The following is a 19938-nucleotide window of genomic DNA, read 5'->3' on the forward strand; positions in this document are numbered from 1 at the left end:
TTCTCAATTCTAAATAAAGCAACAGTTTCTCTGAGGAAAATGAAGGAGGAAGATGCTTACAGCTGATTCAAGTATAAGAGTGTCTATAAAGAGGCTCATATGCTTTTTTCCCAGCTTTTGAGGTAAGTAAAAAGAATATGGTTGAAATCCAGCATGGTGAAAGTGTAAACATGTAAAAAAATATTAACAGAAAAACAGCATCAAAAACCCTGCAGTTTCTTCTGCACACCCGTGCTGTATTTTCCCCTCATTCAGGCAATCAACTTACCAGGTTAAACACAGTGTCGACTATATCTCTGTTGGACACTTCACCAACTTCCACCAGTCCTGTCAGCACAGCAAATTTCATCTTAATGCCTCGGATGGGGACTCCTGGATTCAAAGGCTGCAGCACGCTTCCCCCTTCAGCAGCATTTCCTTCTCTTCCCGCTCCTCCTCCTCCATCATCACCTGTTGGCTGAACAACTTGTTTGCCTTCACTCGCCATGGCCAGTTCACCGCAGGCTACGGCTTCCAGCGCCAGCTCCACACGCTCGCCGCTCGGGGAAGCGCTGCCCAGCCGGGAAGGTGAGCGGCGGCCTCTGCTTCCTTCCCTTGGGCTCCGGTTCCCGGGGAAAGCGGCGTCCGGCGGGGGAGGGCGTCGGGCGGCCGGGGAGGACGCGCCCTGGAAATCGCGGCTCTCTCCTCGGCAGGAGGCGTCTGTCAGAGCGCTGCCCCCGGGCAGGTGTCCGCAGCCCTGAAGGACAGCCCGAGTGTGTTTCAGCCCGCGCTCCGTCAGGCGCTGCCCACAGCCCGCACGTCCCGGCCCCTGCCCCGCTCCCGGCGGGAGCCGCCCTGGGAGCGCTCGCGCCTCTCCCCGCGGAAGTGCTCCCGGACCCGCCGCGCTCCGAGCTCCCACCTCACGGGTTTAATCTGCTTTTTTCTTTTTTTTTTTTTTTTTTTCTTTTTACCAAGAGGGAACGCGTTCCTCCTTCCCGCCCGGCTGCTGCCCGCCGCGGCCCCGGCTCTGTGGGGCACGGCCCCGGGCAGGTGCAGCGCCCCGCCAAGTTCGCACTCACCGCGGGCTGCGCAGGGGGCGCGGGCTGCCCCGACGCGCGGCTCCGGGGCCGGGGGCGGCTGCACTGCCCGGCTGCGGGCTGCGCTGCGCCGGCCGCCGCTCCGCCCGCCCAAAGCGCCTCAAGTTCCAGCCGCCGCTGCTCCCGCCGCTGCTGCCGCCGCCTCACAGCGCGGTCCCGGTCAGCCCCATCTCCTTCCTGCCGGCGCTGCCGCTCGCTGCCGCCATGACAGCGCGGAGCCCCCGGAGCGCCTGCGCGGGCCGGGCGCGGGCGGGGCCCGGCGCGGGGAGGGGGGCGCGGGCTGCGCACGCCCAGGTGAGCGCAGGTGAGCCCAGGTGAGCCCGAGCCGCGCCCTGGCCCTCATTCCCCTCATGCCCGGGGACGCCGCTCCACCTGGGTGTCGGACGCGTGGAGGCCCGGACGGCCTGGAGGCTGTGGGCAATAACTTGTCCCAGACTATTGCAGTGTTCACAGAATTGGTAGGGAAGGGGCCTCTGGAGATCATGGGATCCATTCCCCCCGCCAAGGCAGGGTCACCTGGAGCAGGTGGCACGTCCAGGTGGGTCTGGAATGTCTCCAGAGAGGGAGAGTCCGCCCTGGGCAGCCTGTTTCTGTGCTCTGTCACCCTCAATATAAAGTTCCTCCTCATGCTGAGGTGGAACTGATAGTGTTTTAGCTTATAGCCATTAGTCCTGTTCGTGTCGCTGGGCACTTCTGAAAAGAGTCTGGCACCATCCTCTGGGCACCCACCTTTGTGATATTTATGTGCAGTAATGAGATCCCCTTCGGTCTTCTCCAGACTGAAGAGATCCCGGCTCCCACAGTCTCCCCATAAGAGAGATGCTCCAGACCCCTCGTCATCTTCGTGTCCCTTCCCTGGACCCCCTCCTGCAGCTCCTTATCTCTCTTGTCCTGAGGAGCCCAGAACCACACACAGCCCTCCAGACGTGGCCTCACTAGGGCTGAGTTCTGTAGCTGTTCAATAACTGAAGTCTGCCCTTCCTGAAGCAATTTTCTTTTTCTTTTGGAAGGGGTGGTTTTGGAGGGACGGGGGGGAGATTTTTTTTTTTTTTAAGAATCACAGAAATCCAGTGCGAACAGCGGGCCCCCAGGCGGGCGCTCCGCGTTCGCGGACCCCCTCCGGAGGAAAGGCGCAGCTGTGCGGGAGCGGAGGTTCTTTGGATGGTCCAGCTCCGGCTCCTGCCGCTGCCAGAACGATCCCGGCGAGTCGCTTCTGCCACTCAAACTTCCAGCAGGGGCGGGCGCGCTGTCCTTCCTCCTCCTCCTCCTGCTGCTCCCTGGAGAGCGCAATGTGGGCCGTGAGAGACGCCACCCAGATGTGACGAGCTGAGGAAAAAAGGGAGCAGGCAGGATGAGGGAAGGAAAGCTCGCTCTCTCCCTCCAGGTGGAAAGCCTGTGGCGGCGGCTGTTTGGGTTGCTCAGAGCCGCGGTCACAGCCGCGCCCCAGCCCCAAAAAGTCTCCCCAAAGGGGCGGCAGTGCCAAGGCCCAGCGCCCCGAAATCCCCTCCGAGCCCCGGGGTGGGTGGCAGAACTTCCACGTAGAGCTGGGGTAAAGCACGAGAAGTGCTGCCCCTTTTGTGCTCTCTCCTAGGGTGACATGAGCTATAAATAGGCATCAACCCCATCCTGTCTCTTTTGTTTGACCTTTTACTTGAATTTATTTGATATTAATCGGAGTATCGTTTAATAAAAAAGTGGGAGGATCTGTTGGTCCAGGCTCTTGTTTCAAGGAGTCTTCAACTGTGCGTTTTTAAGGAGACTGCCTATGTTAGTAAGGATTAGACACACTCCTAAAGGCTGGAGGGTCTTATACCACCTGTTTAACACACGAACAAGTGTTTGAGGTTTGTTAATAAAGTATCACAGCATCAAGGATTTCCAGAAGAAGGATCGTCTCAGGAATGTGAAAACCTGCAGACAGATATGGAAAACAAATATAAGCATATGTACCTTTTAACCCTTCACATCCTCTCTGATATAAAAAGCTGTCATTTATGTAATTCTATGGAGGGGAAGGGAATGAATCTTTAAATGGTAAAAATTTCAGTGTTTTGAGATCTAGCATTAAAGAATTTCCAAGGAGGCCAACTGGCATTTGTATGGGAAATAAAAGTTTCTCCTTACACTTGATACTGCACCATGTTCGGGATGGAACCATTTGGATGTACCCCTCCCTGACTGTGTTTACACAGCCAAAAAAAACCGGTAGAAGTGAACTCAAACCACAATTTTTCTGGAAAATGCTTTTCTGAAGTGATCTGCAATGTTCTTTATAAGCATACCATATATTGTTGCAATTATTTAATATTCATTATTATACTAACTGTATTATTACTATTAATATTATTATCAACATCATATAAAATTTTAACTTGCCTGTGACCCAGTTTGAGAATGCCATATTTAGTATGTGTAGGTATCAAATTTCCCACAGTTTTGGGGCAAAAAGTACGAGGCACTCAAGACAAGACACATTCCATTATGCCTGTTCCATTCTCTTCCTACGTAATTTTCTCACATCGTTACTTTTATCTATAGAGAACATGTCAAGACTAGAACATTTCATAGCTGCTCTCCTGTTTGAATTTCCAAGTCCTAAGAAAAGACTAAGCTCCTTTCTTTCCTTTTCTCATTTTCCTTGGTTACATACATACATATACATTATTAGGGAGGGATGGTAGTCTCTAATTTGAGCAGCAAACATCCTGCAGTTTCTTCCTCAGAATGAGAAATGTTTAGGACTGTAATGTTGACACAGTCTCTGCAAAGCTACAGTGGTCTTGTGTGGCTACACACACGCTGTGTAATCTTGAAATTTTAATCTTAGTGTTTGCTGCTGCCAGCATTTCCCATGCATGTTTTGGATTCCTTACACCTACTGCTTGATCTTCCCTGTCTTTCTGAGTCACCTGTAGTTTGCTGAAGTATTACCTTCCCTCTCGTAAGGGACATACCATTTTTATTTGAGCCTTTAAGCTGGCTAAGTACACAAACATGTCAGTTTTATCTGCCTGCTTTTAAGTATACCCTCTCTCCACAGCCTTTAAGGTTTCCATCAGGCTACTTGCCACCAGGCAAAAGCAGAAATGAAATAATGTTTGGAATTTTTTCCATACCTAGTGACTTGGAGTATGTGTTCTCTTTGTGGCCTCTCTTGTTATCCAAAGAGAATGTAACATTTATTAATATTTTTCTGCTTTCTTCTTTGTTTTAACATCTCACTAGAAAGAAAATACATAAAACACAACAATTGCAAAAATCCAACTTAAAGGATTTCAAATGTTTTCATCTAAACTGCCCACTCCAATAGCCAGCAAATCCAGCTTGCCAGGAAAAGCAACATTGTCACATTGAATTCTGTCAGATCTTCCTGTATTTCCTTACAGAGAAATAAATACTCCCTGAGTGGCCTTGATTGTTAAAGGCAGTCGGGTATGTGCATGAGTAAGGCCAGTAAAGTTCAGAAGACTGCCAGTTCAGAGTTCCATAGACAATTGTTTAAAAATGATTTTTCAACCAGCTAAAATCAGTGTTAAATTCTTCAGCTGACCTGTTGATCTCAGTTTGGGCTGGGTTTATGTTCAAGCAACCATGCCAAAAACCCATCACCAAAGATCCGGAGAAACAGACTAGACTGGATTAAAAAAAGTTATTTAAAAGATAGCTGAGAGTTGAAAGTAAACCCTGTGGTCCTGAGCTCCCCAAGTGTGGTTACAAGCCCAGTGCTGGTTCTGCCTCCCACAAGCAAACTGAAAGTGTTGTGCTAACGGAATAAAAAAAGGACAGAAGTTTTCTGTAAACCTTACACCCCAAAAGAAAAATCAGGAAGTGTGGATTAAAAATTGACTTAAACCCCATCTTGGGAATGAACTCCACAAGATCTTATGGAAAGTATAAGCAAGGTCTCTAGGCCCCATTTTAAGAAAAAATTATACTTTCTCTTTAAATAACCTTGAAGTATTATTGTGGGTGCTGGTTTAGAAGCTTTGTTCAAACCTTCTGAACCCTCTATTCATCACTGGTCAGACCCTTTGGGGATGCTGTGTCCAGTTTTGGGCTCCTCAGTACAAAGGCTCATGGGCACACCGGAGCAGGTCCTGGAGCAGCCCCAGAGATGGTGATGAGACTCAAGCATCTGGCAGGAGGAGAGCCTGAGGGAGCTGGGGGAGAGAAGCCCTGGCGGTCATCTCAATGTGCATTAATAGCTGGTGGGGAAGTAAAGTACAGTAGATGAGGAACAGACTCATGGCCAGCTCCATTGCATCTCTTGTAAGAGTAATTTTTGGCAGCTGGAGTCATTACCCTTTAAATTGCTGCAGATAAATCTGAGCAGTGCTCAGGGATCAGATCTTTTAAGTAAAAGCTCCCATTTAGTTCATGAAGAAGAAAGCAAGAGTCCACAATACCTCATAACCTTCTTCTGCTTTCACAGAGCAGCTAAATTGATGTTCAGTTTCATCAGGGTCTGAGGGGGCTTCCTGACACCTAGCAACATCAAAAAAAAAGTATTAAACTCAGTGTATTTTAGCAGCAGCTCTACCTTTAAGCAAAATGAGGGAAGAGAAGTAATACATGATTTTATAACATTTTATGACCAAATGCTTCTTAATCTTGAGCATGGATGAGAAGAAATGGCTGCAGGTTGTGCCAGGGAGGTTTAGATTGGATATTAGGATCAAAGGGTTATCCAGCATTGGAGCAGGCTGCCCAGGGAAGCGCAGGAGTCACCCATCCCTGGAAGTATTTAAGAGATGTGTGAATGTGGCACTTGGGGACATGGTTTAGGGGTGAGATTGGCAGTGCTGGGTTGATGGTTGGACTCCATGATTTAAGAGCGACTTTTCCAGCCTAAATGATTCTATGATTTAGAGCTTCTTTAAAAATTCTTCAATAATTTAATATCCTGGATATTAAAATTCAAATGAAAAAGCCTCTTTTAAATATGGTTCACCTTAAATATGACAGGTCTCCTCAGTTTCTACAGAGAGCATAGTACATCAAGAGAGCAATGTCATCCCAAAGCAAAGATCAGCCTTGCCTAAAGAGAAAGCTTGCTTTCTTTTTGATTAGGTGTGAAGGTTTTTGCAGTATTTGATGGCATTATTTCATTTTTAGATGTATTTTGGTGCATTTTTATAATGTAGGATTTTACATTTTTATAATGTACTTTTAAAAATGCAGATGGTGATTTTCTTCTCATTTTTCTTTGCAAGTATAATCAGTATAATTCTTAATTTGTCTGCATCATGTGTTCATGATCGGTAGATTGCTGCTATCAGTGTTCTTAAAAATACAGAATTAATAAATGAATGTTTAATGAGTCTCAGCTAGGTGGCATTGGAAAATGCATTTCCATTCTCTAAGGAATTTATGCAGGCACTAAGCTGAAGAAGCTGCTTTACCTTATTTCTTTGGTTCTCTTAACCTAGAAGGAGTCCTCAAAATGTCATTGTAATTCCTTACACTATGCAGGTTATATCAGGAAATATCTCATGAAGTTTTGCCACAGCAAATTCTGAATAAATTTATGGAACACCTCATTATGTACTACTCTTAATGAGCAGTCCTTACTTTTCCTGTAGTTCTGCACCCTTGTTTTGTTAGCCTTTTTCTTCCACTCACACATTTGTACTAAAAGATGTAATTCTTCTTGTTGTTGTAGTCCTCTTCAGAATCCAGCTTCTGGCAGCATTGAAAGACACGTTTGCTTTGTTTTCTGCTTTGGTAGTAAACCCTACATTGGTTTTGGGCAAAACAAAGGTGCCTCACATGAGCAAACAGAACACTACAAGTCATGTTTCTTCACTTGGGCCCCGTTCACTGAAAGCCAGGTTTAAATTTATGAGGTCAGGTATCTGTGCACTTGCAGAGTGTGCTGGAAGGAGGTGTCTGCAGGTGCTCACCTGCCCTGCTGTGCTGCACCCAAAGGATTCTGTGAGCCTGTGGAAGCAGCTGCTCCCAACTCTTCCCTCATCACATTCAGCTTGCACTGCAGTTGTTTTTAACATGCTGTTCAAACTCTCCAGCAAAGCCTGGTCCAAAAGAAGCATAAGATCCAGAAATAACTCCGTATTTGAGTTTTGAGAGAGATTATGAGAGGTTTTCTGTATAAAACTCTCATATGATCTCAGCGGATGTTTTGAAATCCCCAACAAATTGCTTCTCACAGAGGCTGGATTAAGATCTGTGGAGTAAATGCAGTTGCTGGCCTGTGCTACATCGCAGCAAGGAATGAGTAACATAAGCTGGAATGATTACTATTATTATTAAAAAACAGCTCACAGTTGGTAGATATGGTGATGCTTCAGAATTTCAGTTCTATTGTACAGATTGAACTATAAAGGTTAGAGATGCTCCTGTAATGGACACAGGAGCCATATGATCCCCCTCTGTCTTTTAGTACTCCTCTAGATCACAACACTGAACCAAAAACAAAAGAGAACAGACAAGCCTGAGGTTTTTGGCAAAGTCACTTTTTCCCAGAGACCACACAGCAACTGGTGGCTACACAAAAAGGAAAAAAAATAAGGGGGAGACTGCATCTCTGAAAATTCATGCTGTATTTGGTTTACTTTTTTTTTAATAGCTTATGTACATTTGGGATGCTATATTGATTTTAGCTCACCTGAAACCTTTCTATTATAGCTACTAATTTCTTATATTTTTCTGTCACACATATATTTTTGCTACCTCATTTTCTTTTCAATGTAGCTCCTCCTGAATTGATGCTTTTCTAGGATTCAGAGGGAGGAGGCTCTGTGGGAGGGAGGAAATTTAATAGGGCTTTGTGTAGGACGATGGGCAGGTCAAGGAAGAAAAGGTGATCTTCATGTTTTAGAAGGAAGGAGAAGGACAATATCAAAATAATGAGATGAATTAAACAGAGGGTGGAACAGCAGAAAGTGGAAGGAATGGAGACAAAGAGCCTGTTTTAGAGAAACAGCAATCAATGGCAAGGAAATGCCCAGGGATACAGTCCATACAGAGCAGTAATGAATCTGTTCCTGCTTTAGGAACAGAATGGAAACAGGAATAAAATATTTAGAAGATTGCAGTTTTACCAACCTGCAGTGTCTTTCATTAGATTATTAGAAGACATGCACCAAGGAACATTCTTTTACTTATTTACCTGAGGAGTCACAAAGTGATCAAGGATTGTCTGACTGGATTAGCTTCGGTGTTTTGCATATCAAGTCACACAAACTGCCTACTTTGCAAAGCAGCCAGGTGCTCTGAGACAGTAGCTTATTGTTAAGCACCAGGCACTGTGGAAGCCAGCATTTCCTGAAGATACAAATCTTTTACATAATCCTTTCTGTATTATCCCCTATATGCTATACCCATTAAATTTATGAAACCAGTGATTTGCCACTGATCCAATTACTCCAGTTAGCACCAACTGAAAATTAAAAAAGTACTTGCATCTAAAAATTCTGTAAACATCTAGCTAACTCATGGGAGATAGGAGATCAGAAGAAAATCTGTAGCAGGGACCCTATATTAGGATATGGAATTAAGGCAAAATGAGGAGATAGAATTAAGGAAGAATTAATTGAGCAAAGTTGGATCTAAACAATCTGCATTGCATGATGTCCATCTTGGTTTGATAACACTTGACCAGATGGTAATACATTGATAAGTACTACTGATGTTACAGCAATTCATCTGTGGAAGGAGCAGGAAGGGACACGAAGCCAGTCCCAGCTGTTACCTCGATGAATGGTCTGTGTGAAATTCATCTTCATTATGTTGATAAGAGATGAACTGTGGGATGAGTTGATGGAGTTGTGTGGTGATTTAAATATGATGTCAAGTGATCACCCCAAATGTTATCAGTAAAAGCAAGACTATTGTTATCTCTACAGCTGCCAGCCACCTACTCACCTGCCTAAGGGATAAACTGACCCATTCCTGTTAATGAGGATTAGACACCATCGTGGGAGCTATTGATTTGCATATGGCCAGATAAATGAAATTAAACTTGTGGTATGTTATTGCACTTTCATTAAAAAGCCCCAGCAGTATCCTAGCACTTGAAAATATTGCAAGAATTCTGATCCAGACTATGATGCACTGCAGCTACGTTATCCTGTCTAGAATTACTTTTCATTACTGCTATCTGCTGCAGAGTTTCACAAAGGTACTTAAGTATTGTTTCACTCTGGCTCTGGTATTACAATCCTAATAAATGCAAAAAGGCCCCAAAGATCCAGTCTTTTTTTAAACTTATTCCAGTAGTTCTCATAAATCCTAAATTCACAGAGAAAATTTCAGACGAAAACATTCCTGAGAGACTTTGGTTTTCTCACATGAGAAGGCTAGAGAGATGTTCAACAAGATTGTTTTAATCAGTGATCTGCATCAGTCAATCAAAAATAACAAAGGAGGAGGAAAATAGTAAAAGTTTAGCAATGAATATAATATTTTCTTGATTTTTGGTCTATTTAAGGCATAGATTCTTTTTCATATGGGAAAAGAAGAGAAATGGGAGAATGCTGCAGAAATAATTGCTTGACTGTGATTACTTAACAGCCAAGTTGGCACTGGGAGTCTTTAGACAGAGCTTCCCAAATCATGGCACGTGCCAGTGGTGGCACACAGACCTCTGCCAAGTGCTGTTCAGGAAAGAGACAAGAACTGCTGCTGCCTCAGGGGCTTTCAATAGCAATGTCAGGTGCTGTACATCCTCCTGTTGTCTTATATATCAAGCGTTCTATTATCATTATAGTGCAAGGATTCCATAACACCAGAGTTTGGTACCTCCTCAGTGTTTCTCACAAGCAGCTCCTCTGAGCACTGACTGTTCCTGGTCCTTGCAGCAGCCATCTGACTCCAGATCCCAGCAATCCACTCTTTTATAACACTGTTCTTATTGGCCACAGGTGTGGCCTCTTAACATCAGGCCTGCTCCTGATCTTTAGTAATTGGTTCAGCTGCAGTTCTTTGGGAGATAAGATTACATTCTATACCACCTTCATACTGTATCCCCTGCATCCTCCCCTTTAGGCCTGCCCAGGGATCTCAGAGCACACAGGCAGAGGCCGCTGTGAAGAACCCGAATCCTCCTGCAGTTAGCACTTTTTGTGTCATTCACTTCCAGACACCTTGTAAATCTGAGGGAAGATGAACAGTCTAGGTTATCCCATGTCCTGCACTTCAGTCATTCCCAGTGCCCTGGTAGATATCATTACTTTTTTAAGTATACCTAATTTTGCACTGTAATAATTTTTTAAATTATTCTTAATTAAGTCTCTTTTTTTAAAAATAATGCAATTTTTATTTACTCTGCCAAATTCATCACTAATGGGTTCCCTGTACATTAAAAAGCTAGCTTTCTTCTGCATGTTTCCATTTCTTTGTTATGTTCTTATGAGCTTGCAAATCTGTAAGCACTTTTCTCTGTTTGCAGGCCAATGGGGGAGGTGAGGATGTTTATAAAGACCTGGAATTCAAAAAATTCATTTTGTATTTTAGTTTTGATTACTACCACTTAAGTGTAATGACAACATCCATCCAGTTAAAAGTCCAGCTTCATTGGAAATTGGGGTTTTTTTCCAATGAAGCACTGTTAATCAAAAATGTATGAGTAATGCTTTCATAAGTAAAACAAAAAAAAAGGTAACATAGCCTCATAAAATAAAGTAAATAATGGAGAGTGAACAACTTTCTGTTCTAACGTGGCCATCTGTCATTTATAAAGACATCACCCCATTAACCTGTCTAATCAACTCCATTCTTTTTTCAAAGTTGGTTAGGTAAGTTTATGAGGAGACGTAGATGTTCTCTTGATTAAATCTGTTGTAAAATGGCGTCCCTGGTGTTCTGCTTTGTGTGCATTTACACATATAAAGGTAATTACAAGTACATATCACTACTGTAAATTCCATGCCTGTCATATTACAGTACATGACATTTTCATTTCCTCCTGGTGAAAATGAAATCTGATATTTTCTGTTCAAGCAATAATGACCAATTAGAATTTGTTATTATTAATGTTTACCCAAAAGTACTCCAAGTCATGGGGTGGTTTCCTCCAAGGCAGCTGAATTTATAATGTGGAAAAAAGGGGGTTGACATGTTGCTATACCACCTTCAGCCATTCCTTCTCAAGCCTGGTTCCCCCTTCAGCAAACAGGCAGATCCTTATGGAAAACCCACAATGCAAGGAAGAATATTACTGAGCTCAAGTTTAGAAATGAAAACCCTGAGATTAGCTCAGTTGGTCAGAGCCTGGTGCTAATAAAGCCAAGATTTTGGGGTTGATCCTATATGGGACTTTCACTTAAGAGTAGGATTCTATGATCCTTGTGGGAGTGCTCCAACTCAGAATATTCTGTGAAATCATTCCTTTCTTTCTGTGAAACCATTCTTCTTGCAGAAATTTCAGAAGTCTGTCTCTGACATTTCCTCCCTGGTATTTTGCTTTTCTCCAGGAAGCAGAGCTCAGCTGTCCTGTGGCAATTGAGGGCAGTTGAGTTGCACCAGTCTTGGTGCAATGTGGTTAAGTTACCAACACCAGGATTGCTTTGGTGGCCTTGGGTGCCACCAGCATCTGGGGAAATTATTGGAAACTGATCCTCAGAAGGACTGCCCAAGAATCAATCCAAACTGCACTGTCCCTGGGAATCACAACAGGAAGGTTTCTCTAGCATGTGGTCAAAGTTTATGGAGATAGCTCAAATGCTGAGTACATTTTAAATGCTTAACTGGTCACTTAGGGAAGCCCCAAATGGTTGTACTTCACAAAATGCCAGTTTTTACACTGCAAATTTCAGCATTTGGGTTATTTTTTTAATTGCCTATTTCTTTTGTTTAAAAGACACATCCTCAAACCCTGAGATGTGTAGATTTACTCAGATTTATGTAGCTTTTTCTAAAAAGTCCTTCAATGGTGATGGAAAGCACCCTTCTCTTTAGAGGGGTTCGAGTCTGAGAATGAAAACTTGTTATATTTGAAATCTTCCCTCTAAAAGCTTTCCTCTCTGGAGGTAACCTGAGAGATGGACAACACACAAACCCACAGTGAAGAGAGGAGGAAAACCAGCCCTATATTCTATGAGAGAGAGGGTTAAAAAAGAACAAGCAGTTGGAATTATGTTGGGGCATATCATAGGACAGAAAGCAGAAGATAATTTTGGGATCCTCCCTCGGGAAGATGGAAGCAGATCTGCTCTATTCTCACTGTAATTCAGTGGAGGAAGCTGGCTGGGGAGTGTTACAACTCAAGAAATGGCCAGCACATCTCTGGAAATATCTCAGGGTATTAGAAATTCAAAGTCAGCCTAAAAATATTCAGATATAAATTAAATACCCATAGCCTTGTGTCTAGCATAGAGACAAAAGAATGGAGAATCTGACTGGCCACTTTTTCCTCTTTCCCAGGTCATAAGCACCCATGCCATGATCACAGACATAATGTGGCAGCTGTTTCATCACCTTTTTCTCTCTCTGAAGGAAACTGACACTTGGAAAAACAAGGAGTAGGCTTATATCATCTTTATGGTCTGAAAACAGCAGGATGTGACACTATGCAGCAGCTATTTTCAAAACTTTAAAAATTATGCAGTTTTGAATGATTTGTGCTTTACTGGCTCTTCCCTTTATATATTTTTTTCCTCAAAAGTGAAGAGAGAGAGTAGTATCAGAAGCAGAGAGTAGAAGTAGTAGTGGCAGACTAAAAACTGAACTTCTGCTTGTTCTGGCAGCCAGAAGACAGGATGTCCTGATGATGAGAATTTGTGGGTGCCCCATCTCTGGAAGTGTTCAAAGCCAGGCTGGATGGGGCTCTGAGCAACCTGGTTTAGTGGGAGACTGTCCCTGCAGGCAGGTTGGGATGAGATGATCCTTAAGAGCCCTCCCAACCCAAATCACTCTGTGATTCTGTGGTTCATGGCAGGGTGCTCTGAAGGGCAAAGGGCCACCGAGACCGGTCAGTGTTGGATGCCAGCCTCCTGAGAGCACAGGGACCATCCACCCAGAACTGCAGGAAAATGGGTGCACACAGAAGGCAGCCAGACTGGTTGAACAGGAAACTCCTAACTCCGTTCAAATGTGACAAGGAAGTGTGTGGGGCTGGAAGTGGGGATGGGCTGAGCAGTAGAAACAGAACTTTTGTGGCTCTGCAGGGATAGAGTTGGGTGTTGCTACTGCACATTGCCAGACAGGACATCAAATCCACAGCCATGGAAATTTAAATTAAAAAAGCTTGAATGCATAAAACCCTGAGCAGCCTGACTGAACTTTCCAACCTAAATTACTAATGATTCTATATTCTTTACAGAAATCAGAGTTGAACAGGCCAGCCTAAACCACTTTCCTCAGGGCACTGTACATCTGAGTTTTACGCTACAGAAAGGCTACTTGCCATTTTAACTTAGTCATATGAAATGAACCTAACTTAAACTCAGTCCTTACTGTTTCATTTCTGGCAGTCTTTCTTTTCAATTTGTGTGACATGTATGCACCAGTATATGCATTTCTTTCTTGAAGGGGATGTCAGATTTCGAATCAGGATCTGCATTGTTACGAGGATTTAAAGATGGAATCAATGAACATCCTGATTAAATGTAGGGTAGAACTGATTTTTTCTATAGAAATACAGGCTTAAGTCTACCTTTTTGTTGTTTATTTCTATGTGCACAGGCAGTTTATAAATGTATAATATATTTTGAAATGAGAGGTACTTCAAGTTCTTGTTAAAAATTGTCTCATTTTGAATATTGGTATTATTAAAGAAAGAAAATATCTAAAAATGTTCTCTGATTGCCAGTCAAATCAGAAGAAAAAAAATCCATGTGTTGTTAGTATGATGAAAAATAAAGAATACAAGAGTAGAAGGAATTTTCTATAACAATCACTGCACTTTTTATATAACATTTTATATAAATGAATGGATCTAAAAATATTTATAGCAGTGTAGTGAACCAGATGACTTCTTGATGACACATCCTGTAAAACATTTGTGTGATTTTTTTTTTGTCAGGATATCCCACTACTACAGATGTAAGCCCAGAGTTGAGAAGCCTTTCTGCATAAGTTCATGCATGTTGAAATATGGTGAGTTCCCTTTAGTTAGATCATTGTATTTAGCTGAACAAGATCCAATAAAACAGCCCTAAGTGCAGAAATAAAGATTTACATGATCTGGTATTACAGCTGGATTGGTTTTTGATGAAAATGTCATGGGTGTTTTTCCCCTTTTTATATTTTAAAATTCTATTCTACTTCCAGTAGAATGGCAAGGATATGTATCCATTTCAAAATAATCTCTTTTTCAACTTAAAATTTGTATCTTCAAGGGATACAGAATTAAAATAGGTGTTATCAAATGTTAGCATGTAATCTCACTGTTTAAATTTAATAAATATAGCAAATGTGAGTCCTACTTAAAGAAAGAAGCAAAAACTGAACAAAAGTTTTGGGATTCAGCTATAAAAAATAACTCCAAGTACCCATATGTTTCTAAAGGCTTGAATTCCAGCATTACAGGAGTGTGAACATTGTTGGGGACTGGATATAATATCATTCTAGTGATAAGTCTATTTGCTGCTTTTTGAAAAACAATTTTCCACTAAAATCATGGCATCCAGATTTCCTACATCCCTTGCTTTCCTCAAATATTTTGAAGGCTCCCATCATCTTAATATAAGCTGTGAAAGGGATGATTTGGCCCTGGGAGCACATATACAGCAGTTCCTATGATACTTCAGACAGCTGGTAGTCTGAAAAGCACAATTTGAACACTCTTATGTGAGCAAATAATCATGTTCTCCACTTACTAAATTAATTTAATGGGCCACGTTGTAAAATTACACTGCAAACCATTCCTGGTCCTTGAGATGAAACATGCTACTCTTCAAATAATGCTGTACAGTGAAATATTTATTCCTTGAAAGGAAAAAAAGTCACAGAAATATCTCAATTTAGCTGTGGTACCTGATCTTTCATATTTTTAACATATGGACCCAGTAAAAGTGATGATTGGGTAAATAGACAGTCAGGCAAATGCCTTTTAGACAAAAACTTTCAAAGTCTCATTTTCTTAATTTGAAGTGGGTGCTGGATAAAATGCATGAGGAAAGTCAGTTTTTTTGCCAACTACAGCATAGTGGAAATCTTCTTGCATAACGAAGTGTTAACTAAGTCATGCTTGTGGAGAATGATTTAAAGTGTGATTCCAGCACCAAAGGACTGTGAAAAAAGCAGGGCACCATGGTGCCTCAGTAATTGCAGCATAGGATATGCTGAGTTTGCAAGGGAAAAAGGTGGGAATGTTTGGTTTGGGATTTTTTCCCCTTCCTAATTTCCAGCTGCCCAAACTCCTCCTCTGAGATTTTTATATTTCATGCATGATTAAGTGGAATAAATTATCATAAGACTAAATTGCATGATTGACTGTAGCTCAGTTGGTAGGAGAGAAGGGGAGATTTTAAGCTGCACCATGGGCAAATTTGGTGAGCAATAACTGATTAAGAAAATTCTTAACCACCTCACTAGGGCTCTTTTACAAAATAATATAGGAGAATCAGATCTTTCAGAATAGCATAATAATGAGCTAAAACAAGCGTGTATAAAAAGATGCATGCCATTCCAGTTACAGGAAAACTCACCAGCAATTTTATGGATTCCAGATTGTTCTATCAACCATCAGGGAAAAAAACCAGGGAATTGGGAAGCAGACAGGTAAATAAAATCTTGATAATCAATCCTTTGCTTAGGATAGAAAACAGGAAAAAGAAGAAAGGATACATAAAAATCCCCTAAAGCAGGTAAATGTGAACAATCAACTGAAGCATGACCTAAAAGAGCAGAGGATTATGGACCACAGGCACTATCTGCCCTCACCCTGTTTAATTTGCAGAAGTGAAAAATTAAGAGGCAGTGGCCTCTTTTCCCTACAGAGGCCACATTTAATTGTACTTACACTAAGAGATCATTTTTTTTTGTCTTAATAGCTTTCTGCTCTTTCAGCCAGAGGGCTCTTAGGACTCTGGCTCTGCCTGTGCCCTCCAAAGCTGCAGCAGAAGGAAATGGATGGAGATTCTGGGAGAGAGGGCAGGAGTGGCCACTCCCAGGGAAGGGAGTAACAGGAGAGATGAGAGGGGCTGGACATTCACTGTGCTCCCTCTTATTACAAATGCTGGGAAGTGATCCATGCTAGCAGTAGTTTCTTCTTCATAATTTATGTGCTATGCCATGGTGTTTTGCTACAGTGGGATCCAAACTATTTCAAGTATTTTTAATTAACAAGGACCCATAAAGGAAGAATTATATATCCATGCAAGAAAATAGGACAGCAGGGAGGTTCTCATGTGAGCCTGGGCTCTACGGAAAATCTTGCCAATAAGGCATAAGGCTGCCTGCATCTGCACTTACAGAGTGCTGTAAATACTTTGGGTGAGTTAAATAATGTAAATTTGAAGGAAAATCAAAATCAGAGAATTAAATAGGCTGGAGAAGTGCCATAAAAAACATATCCTCACCAAAAATGAACTCAGTGTGACAAAGTCCTCAGACCTTGATTTTTTCTGCCTAAATTGCACCTGAGCTGTTGACTAATGTTACTCCTAATGAAATTCAGGTTTGACTAATCTGTTCCTTAATACCTGCTTGCTGTGGGCAAAAATAAATTGTTATACATAGCAAAACCAAATATTTTTTCCTAAATTAGAGTATTTTAATAAAAACTTAAGTGAATCTGCCATGGAAGTGGGCCATCAGGATCTGGCAGTGCTGAGGTACAGAGCTGGCTTGGCTTTTTTGCTATGCAAGTTATTTCTGTAGATATACCCTGCCTGTAAGATTTGCTAAACTAGAAGTGCAAAAACAGTTGTAGGAGTTATCTGAGAAGGGGACAGGAGGATTTGAAACAAAGGGCTTGTGTTTTACTTTGCTTGTAAGGTAAAAGCAAAGGGAAATTTCAGGATAATGTGTATTATGTACTCTTTATGACAACTAAAATAAAAGGGAAGATACTTTCTTACATCTGTAAAGAATAATCTTCTTGATTCAGATGCTAAATGAAATGATGATAATTCCTCCTTCAAACATGGAGTACATAAATAAGTTATACAGAAATACTGATTTTGTTGTGCAGTAAATTCATAAATATTAGATAAAAAAAGAATCTCAGTTACAGAAAGCAACAAAAGCTTTTGCAGTCTCTTGGGTTTTCCTTTTATTAAAATTAATTAGTAATCTTTCTTGGACTCTTAAAAACAATTTCTATCCAGAAGTTAAACATGTTTAAATAAATGGATGACATAGATTTCCAAAGAAAGAAAGGCCCAACATTACTGTCAGATTTATGAAGAAAGTTCCTTATTTTTATTTTAGTAGATTAAAAAATATATTTCTAATAAAGCACAAACAACAGTTTGTGTTGATTTACTTGATCATAGTTTGTATGATCGGTGTATGAAAAATTGGTTTCTAGAAAAGAGTCTATTTTGGCAGGAGTTGAAAGTTTTCACTGATGGTTTAAAAAAAAAAGATTCCATAAGGTTACAATTCTTAGGAACATTCAAAAATATCTTTGACATGTAGCAATAAGAAAGTGTTCAAAGCTTGATCATTTAAAGAGAACTAATAGAAATCCTTTTTCTTCAGACTGGTTATCTGAAAGGACAAGACTGAATAAGACTTTCATGCCCCTTTTTTAAAAAAAGAACAAAGTAATATCCTGAAGTGTTGATTGAGATGTGTACTCTCAGTTCTCCTCGGCTTTAAAGGTGCCCTATTCTTTGTCTGCAGTGTGTGATATGGGAAGTGACTTCTCCTTTCTCAAGCCTGTGTAAAGATCTTTGGGACTGATTTGAATTTATTTGATTTAGGGAAATTGAGAACAGGAAATTTCTGGCACTTCCACTGTCCTTATCTTGCATTGTGATTATTAGCAAAGGGCACTAGAGAACCACTTCATGTTGAGGAAACTCTTTGCAAAGGCCAGTCATTTTGGGTGGTATAGACAAGATCTCAAAACAGTTAAGGAGGAGGGGAGGTCAGACTTAGCTTCCTCTATTTCCACAAATTTACCAGGAGCTACATAAAACATCCTGGCTTCTGAAGTAGGAAATCATGTTTATTCCTTGGTGGGGGTTACAAGTCTTCATAAGGAGACAAACAGTTCCTTTTCTCACAAAACCTTTCAGCTAGCAATAGAAATGAAATAGACCTCAGCATTTAAAGTGAGAACTTCTTTAGCCCTTAGTTATTACCTTTATACATATATTTTAAACCCAGTTCTAGTGTAGACATGCATTTCATAGCTAGTTCTGACCATAGGAAATAATTTTGCCTGACATGGTGGATATGAAAACCACATTTCACAGCTTACCTTCACTTCTGTCTCCTGCCAGGCAGCAGGAGCCCTCATGGGCCAGTCTGGTGGGACAATGGGCAGAAACACCTCTGCTGTTTATAGCCTGTGGTGATGCCACATCTATTCAGAGAAGTACCAAAGCCTAATGAAGCCCTTTACTCAGCCCTACTGTTGCCACACCTGGAGATCTGTGAAGGCCCAGGTGGCCAAGAAGGTCAATGGCATCCAGGCCTGCATCAGCAAGTGTGGCCAGAAGGAGCAGGGCAATAATCATCCCCCTGTACTCGGTACTGCTGAGGCCACACCCCAAATGCAGTGCTCAGGATCCCTCACTACAAGAAGGACACTGGGGTGCTGGAGTGAACCCAGAGAAAGGAAATGGAGCTTGGGAAGGGTCTGGAGCAGAAAGTGAGATAAGGGTGTTTAATCTGCAGAAGAGGAGTCTCAGGGGTTGGTCTCTTCTCCCTGGTAATAAATGACAGGACAAGAGGAAATTGCCTCAAGCTGAGCCAGGGGAGGTTGAGATTGGATAATTAGGAAAAACATGTTTGCTGAAAGGGTTGTCAAGCTGTGGAACAGGCTGTGTGGGTAAGTGGTGGTGTCACCATCTGTGGAGGCATGCATTACCCATGTGCAACCCATTTGCTTTTGCAGTTTAGATGTGGCACTTGGGGACATGGTCTAGTGGTGGGCTCGGCAGTGCTGGGTTAGCACCTTTAACCCTAAGGGTTCTTTCTAAGCTGCAGGACTCCGTGACTCAGTACGTGAATCCCAGCGCAGGGACGGGGATCAGACGCGCTCCAAGGCCGTGCCGCAGTGCATCCTTTGTGCCACCAGGCGGCGGCAGCGGGGCAGGCTCTGCCCACCCCCGCTGGGCGGGCGGGCGCTGCTGCCGTGCCGCTCTCCGGGCACCAGGCGGCGCCAGCGAGGGCTCGGCGGGCGGCGCTGGGCGGGAGCGGCACCGGAGATCCACAGGCTCTGGATCGCCCTGCGCTCACTGGGTCCCGGAGATCCACAGGCTCTGGACCATCCTGCGCTCACCGCATCCCGGTGATCCACAGCCTCTGGACTGCCCTGCACTCATCCCGCCGGGAGATGTGCGCTACTGCGGAGAACCGACACGGAGAGCTCCTGCCAGCACCCAGCGCGGGACATTAAATCACAGATGACGCTGTTTCCTCGCCCCCTCCGGGCAGGAATAGCTCCCAAGGCCAAGAGAGGAGAGGAAAGGAATGAAGCGCCTTGAGGCTCAGGTTTCACGGTGGTCACTTAACTCAAGTACACTACAGGTACTTTTGCTGGACATCATTATGGAAAATAAGTACAAACGTGTATATCCTGGTCTCTGAGGAGGAAATATGCTGTGTTTTGTCCAAGTTAACAAGCTCCCGATAAAATTTACTCTGAGGCACTGGAGAGACCCTGCAGGAAAGCACCCTCCAAGCTATTCCGTTCCTTCAGCAAGGCAGACCAAGTGTTACAGTGTTGAAGGCAGTTCTTACCTGGCAATTGCTCTGAGATACTTAAATCAACTTACTGTTA

The 19938-nt window shown here is 42.8% G+C and overlaps 1 protein-coding gene and 1 long non-coding RNA gene across 6 annotated transcripts in view; both read right to left on the bottom strand.

The window, feature by feature from the left end:
• The window catches only part of LRBA (LPS responsive beige-like anchor protein), a 369174-nt gene extending 367970 nt beyond the window's left edge, over positions 1 to 1204 (bottom strand). For both annotated transcript variants that reach the window (XM_064711253.1, XM_064711252.1), the window contains exons 1-2: positions 1059 to 1204; positions 269 to 736 (exon numbers count right to left, since the gene is read on the bottom strand). In XM_064711253.1, coding sequence (XP_064567323.1) covers positions 269 to 487 — 219 coding nt within the window. In that variant the 5' untranslated portion in view covers positions 488 to 736; positions 1059 to 1204. The remainder of the gene's footprint in view (positions 1 to 268; positions 737 to 1058) is intronic.
• Positions 1205 to 1401: 197 nt separating this feature from the next.
• On the bottom strand, positions 1402 to 18513 carry LOC135446840 (uncharacterized). 4 transcript variants are annotated; one of them, XR_010439906.1, is made up of 6 exons: positions 9837 to 9907; positions 5483 to 5561; positions 5028 to 5236; positions 4193 to 4297; positions 2893 to 2987; positions 1402 to 2402 (listed from the first exon to the last, which is right to left on the bottom strand). It is a non-coding gene; the product is annotated as an uncharacterized LOC135446840 (long non-coding RNA). The 4 variants fall into 4 exon arrangements; XR_010439908.1 differs by lacking the exons at positions 1402 to 2402; positions 9837 to 9907 and adding an exon at positions 18412 to 18513 and having other exon boundaries at positions 2414 to 2987; XR_010439905.1 differs by lacking the exon at positions 1402 to 2402 and having other exon boundaries at positions 2414 to 2987; positions 9837 to 9908.
• Positions 18514 to 19938: the final 1425 nt, after the last annotated feature.

The sequence above is a fragment of the Zonotrichia leucophrys genome, chromosome 4 (assembly GCF_028769735.1).
Source record: "Zonotrichia leucophrys gambelii isolate GWCS_2022_RI chromosome 4, RI_Zleu_2.0, whole genome shotgun sequence".
Classification (NCBI taxonomy): domain Eukaryota; kingdom Metazoa; phylum Chordata; class Aves; order Passeriformes; family Passerellidae; genus Zonotrichia; species Zonotrichia leucophrys.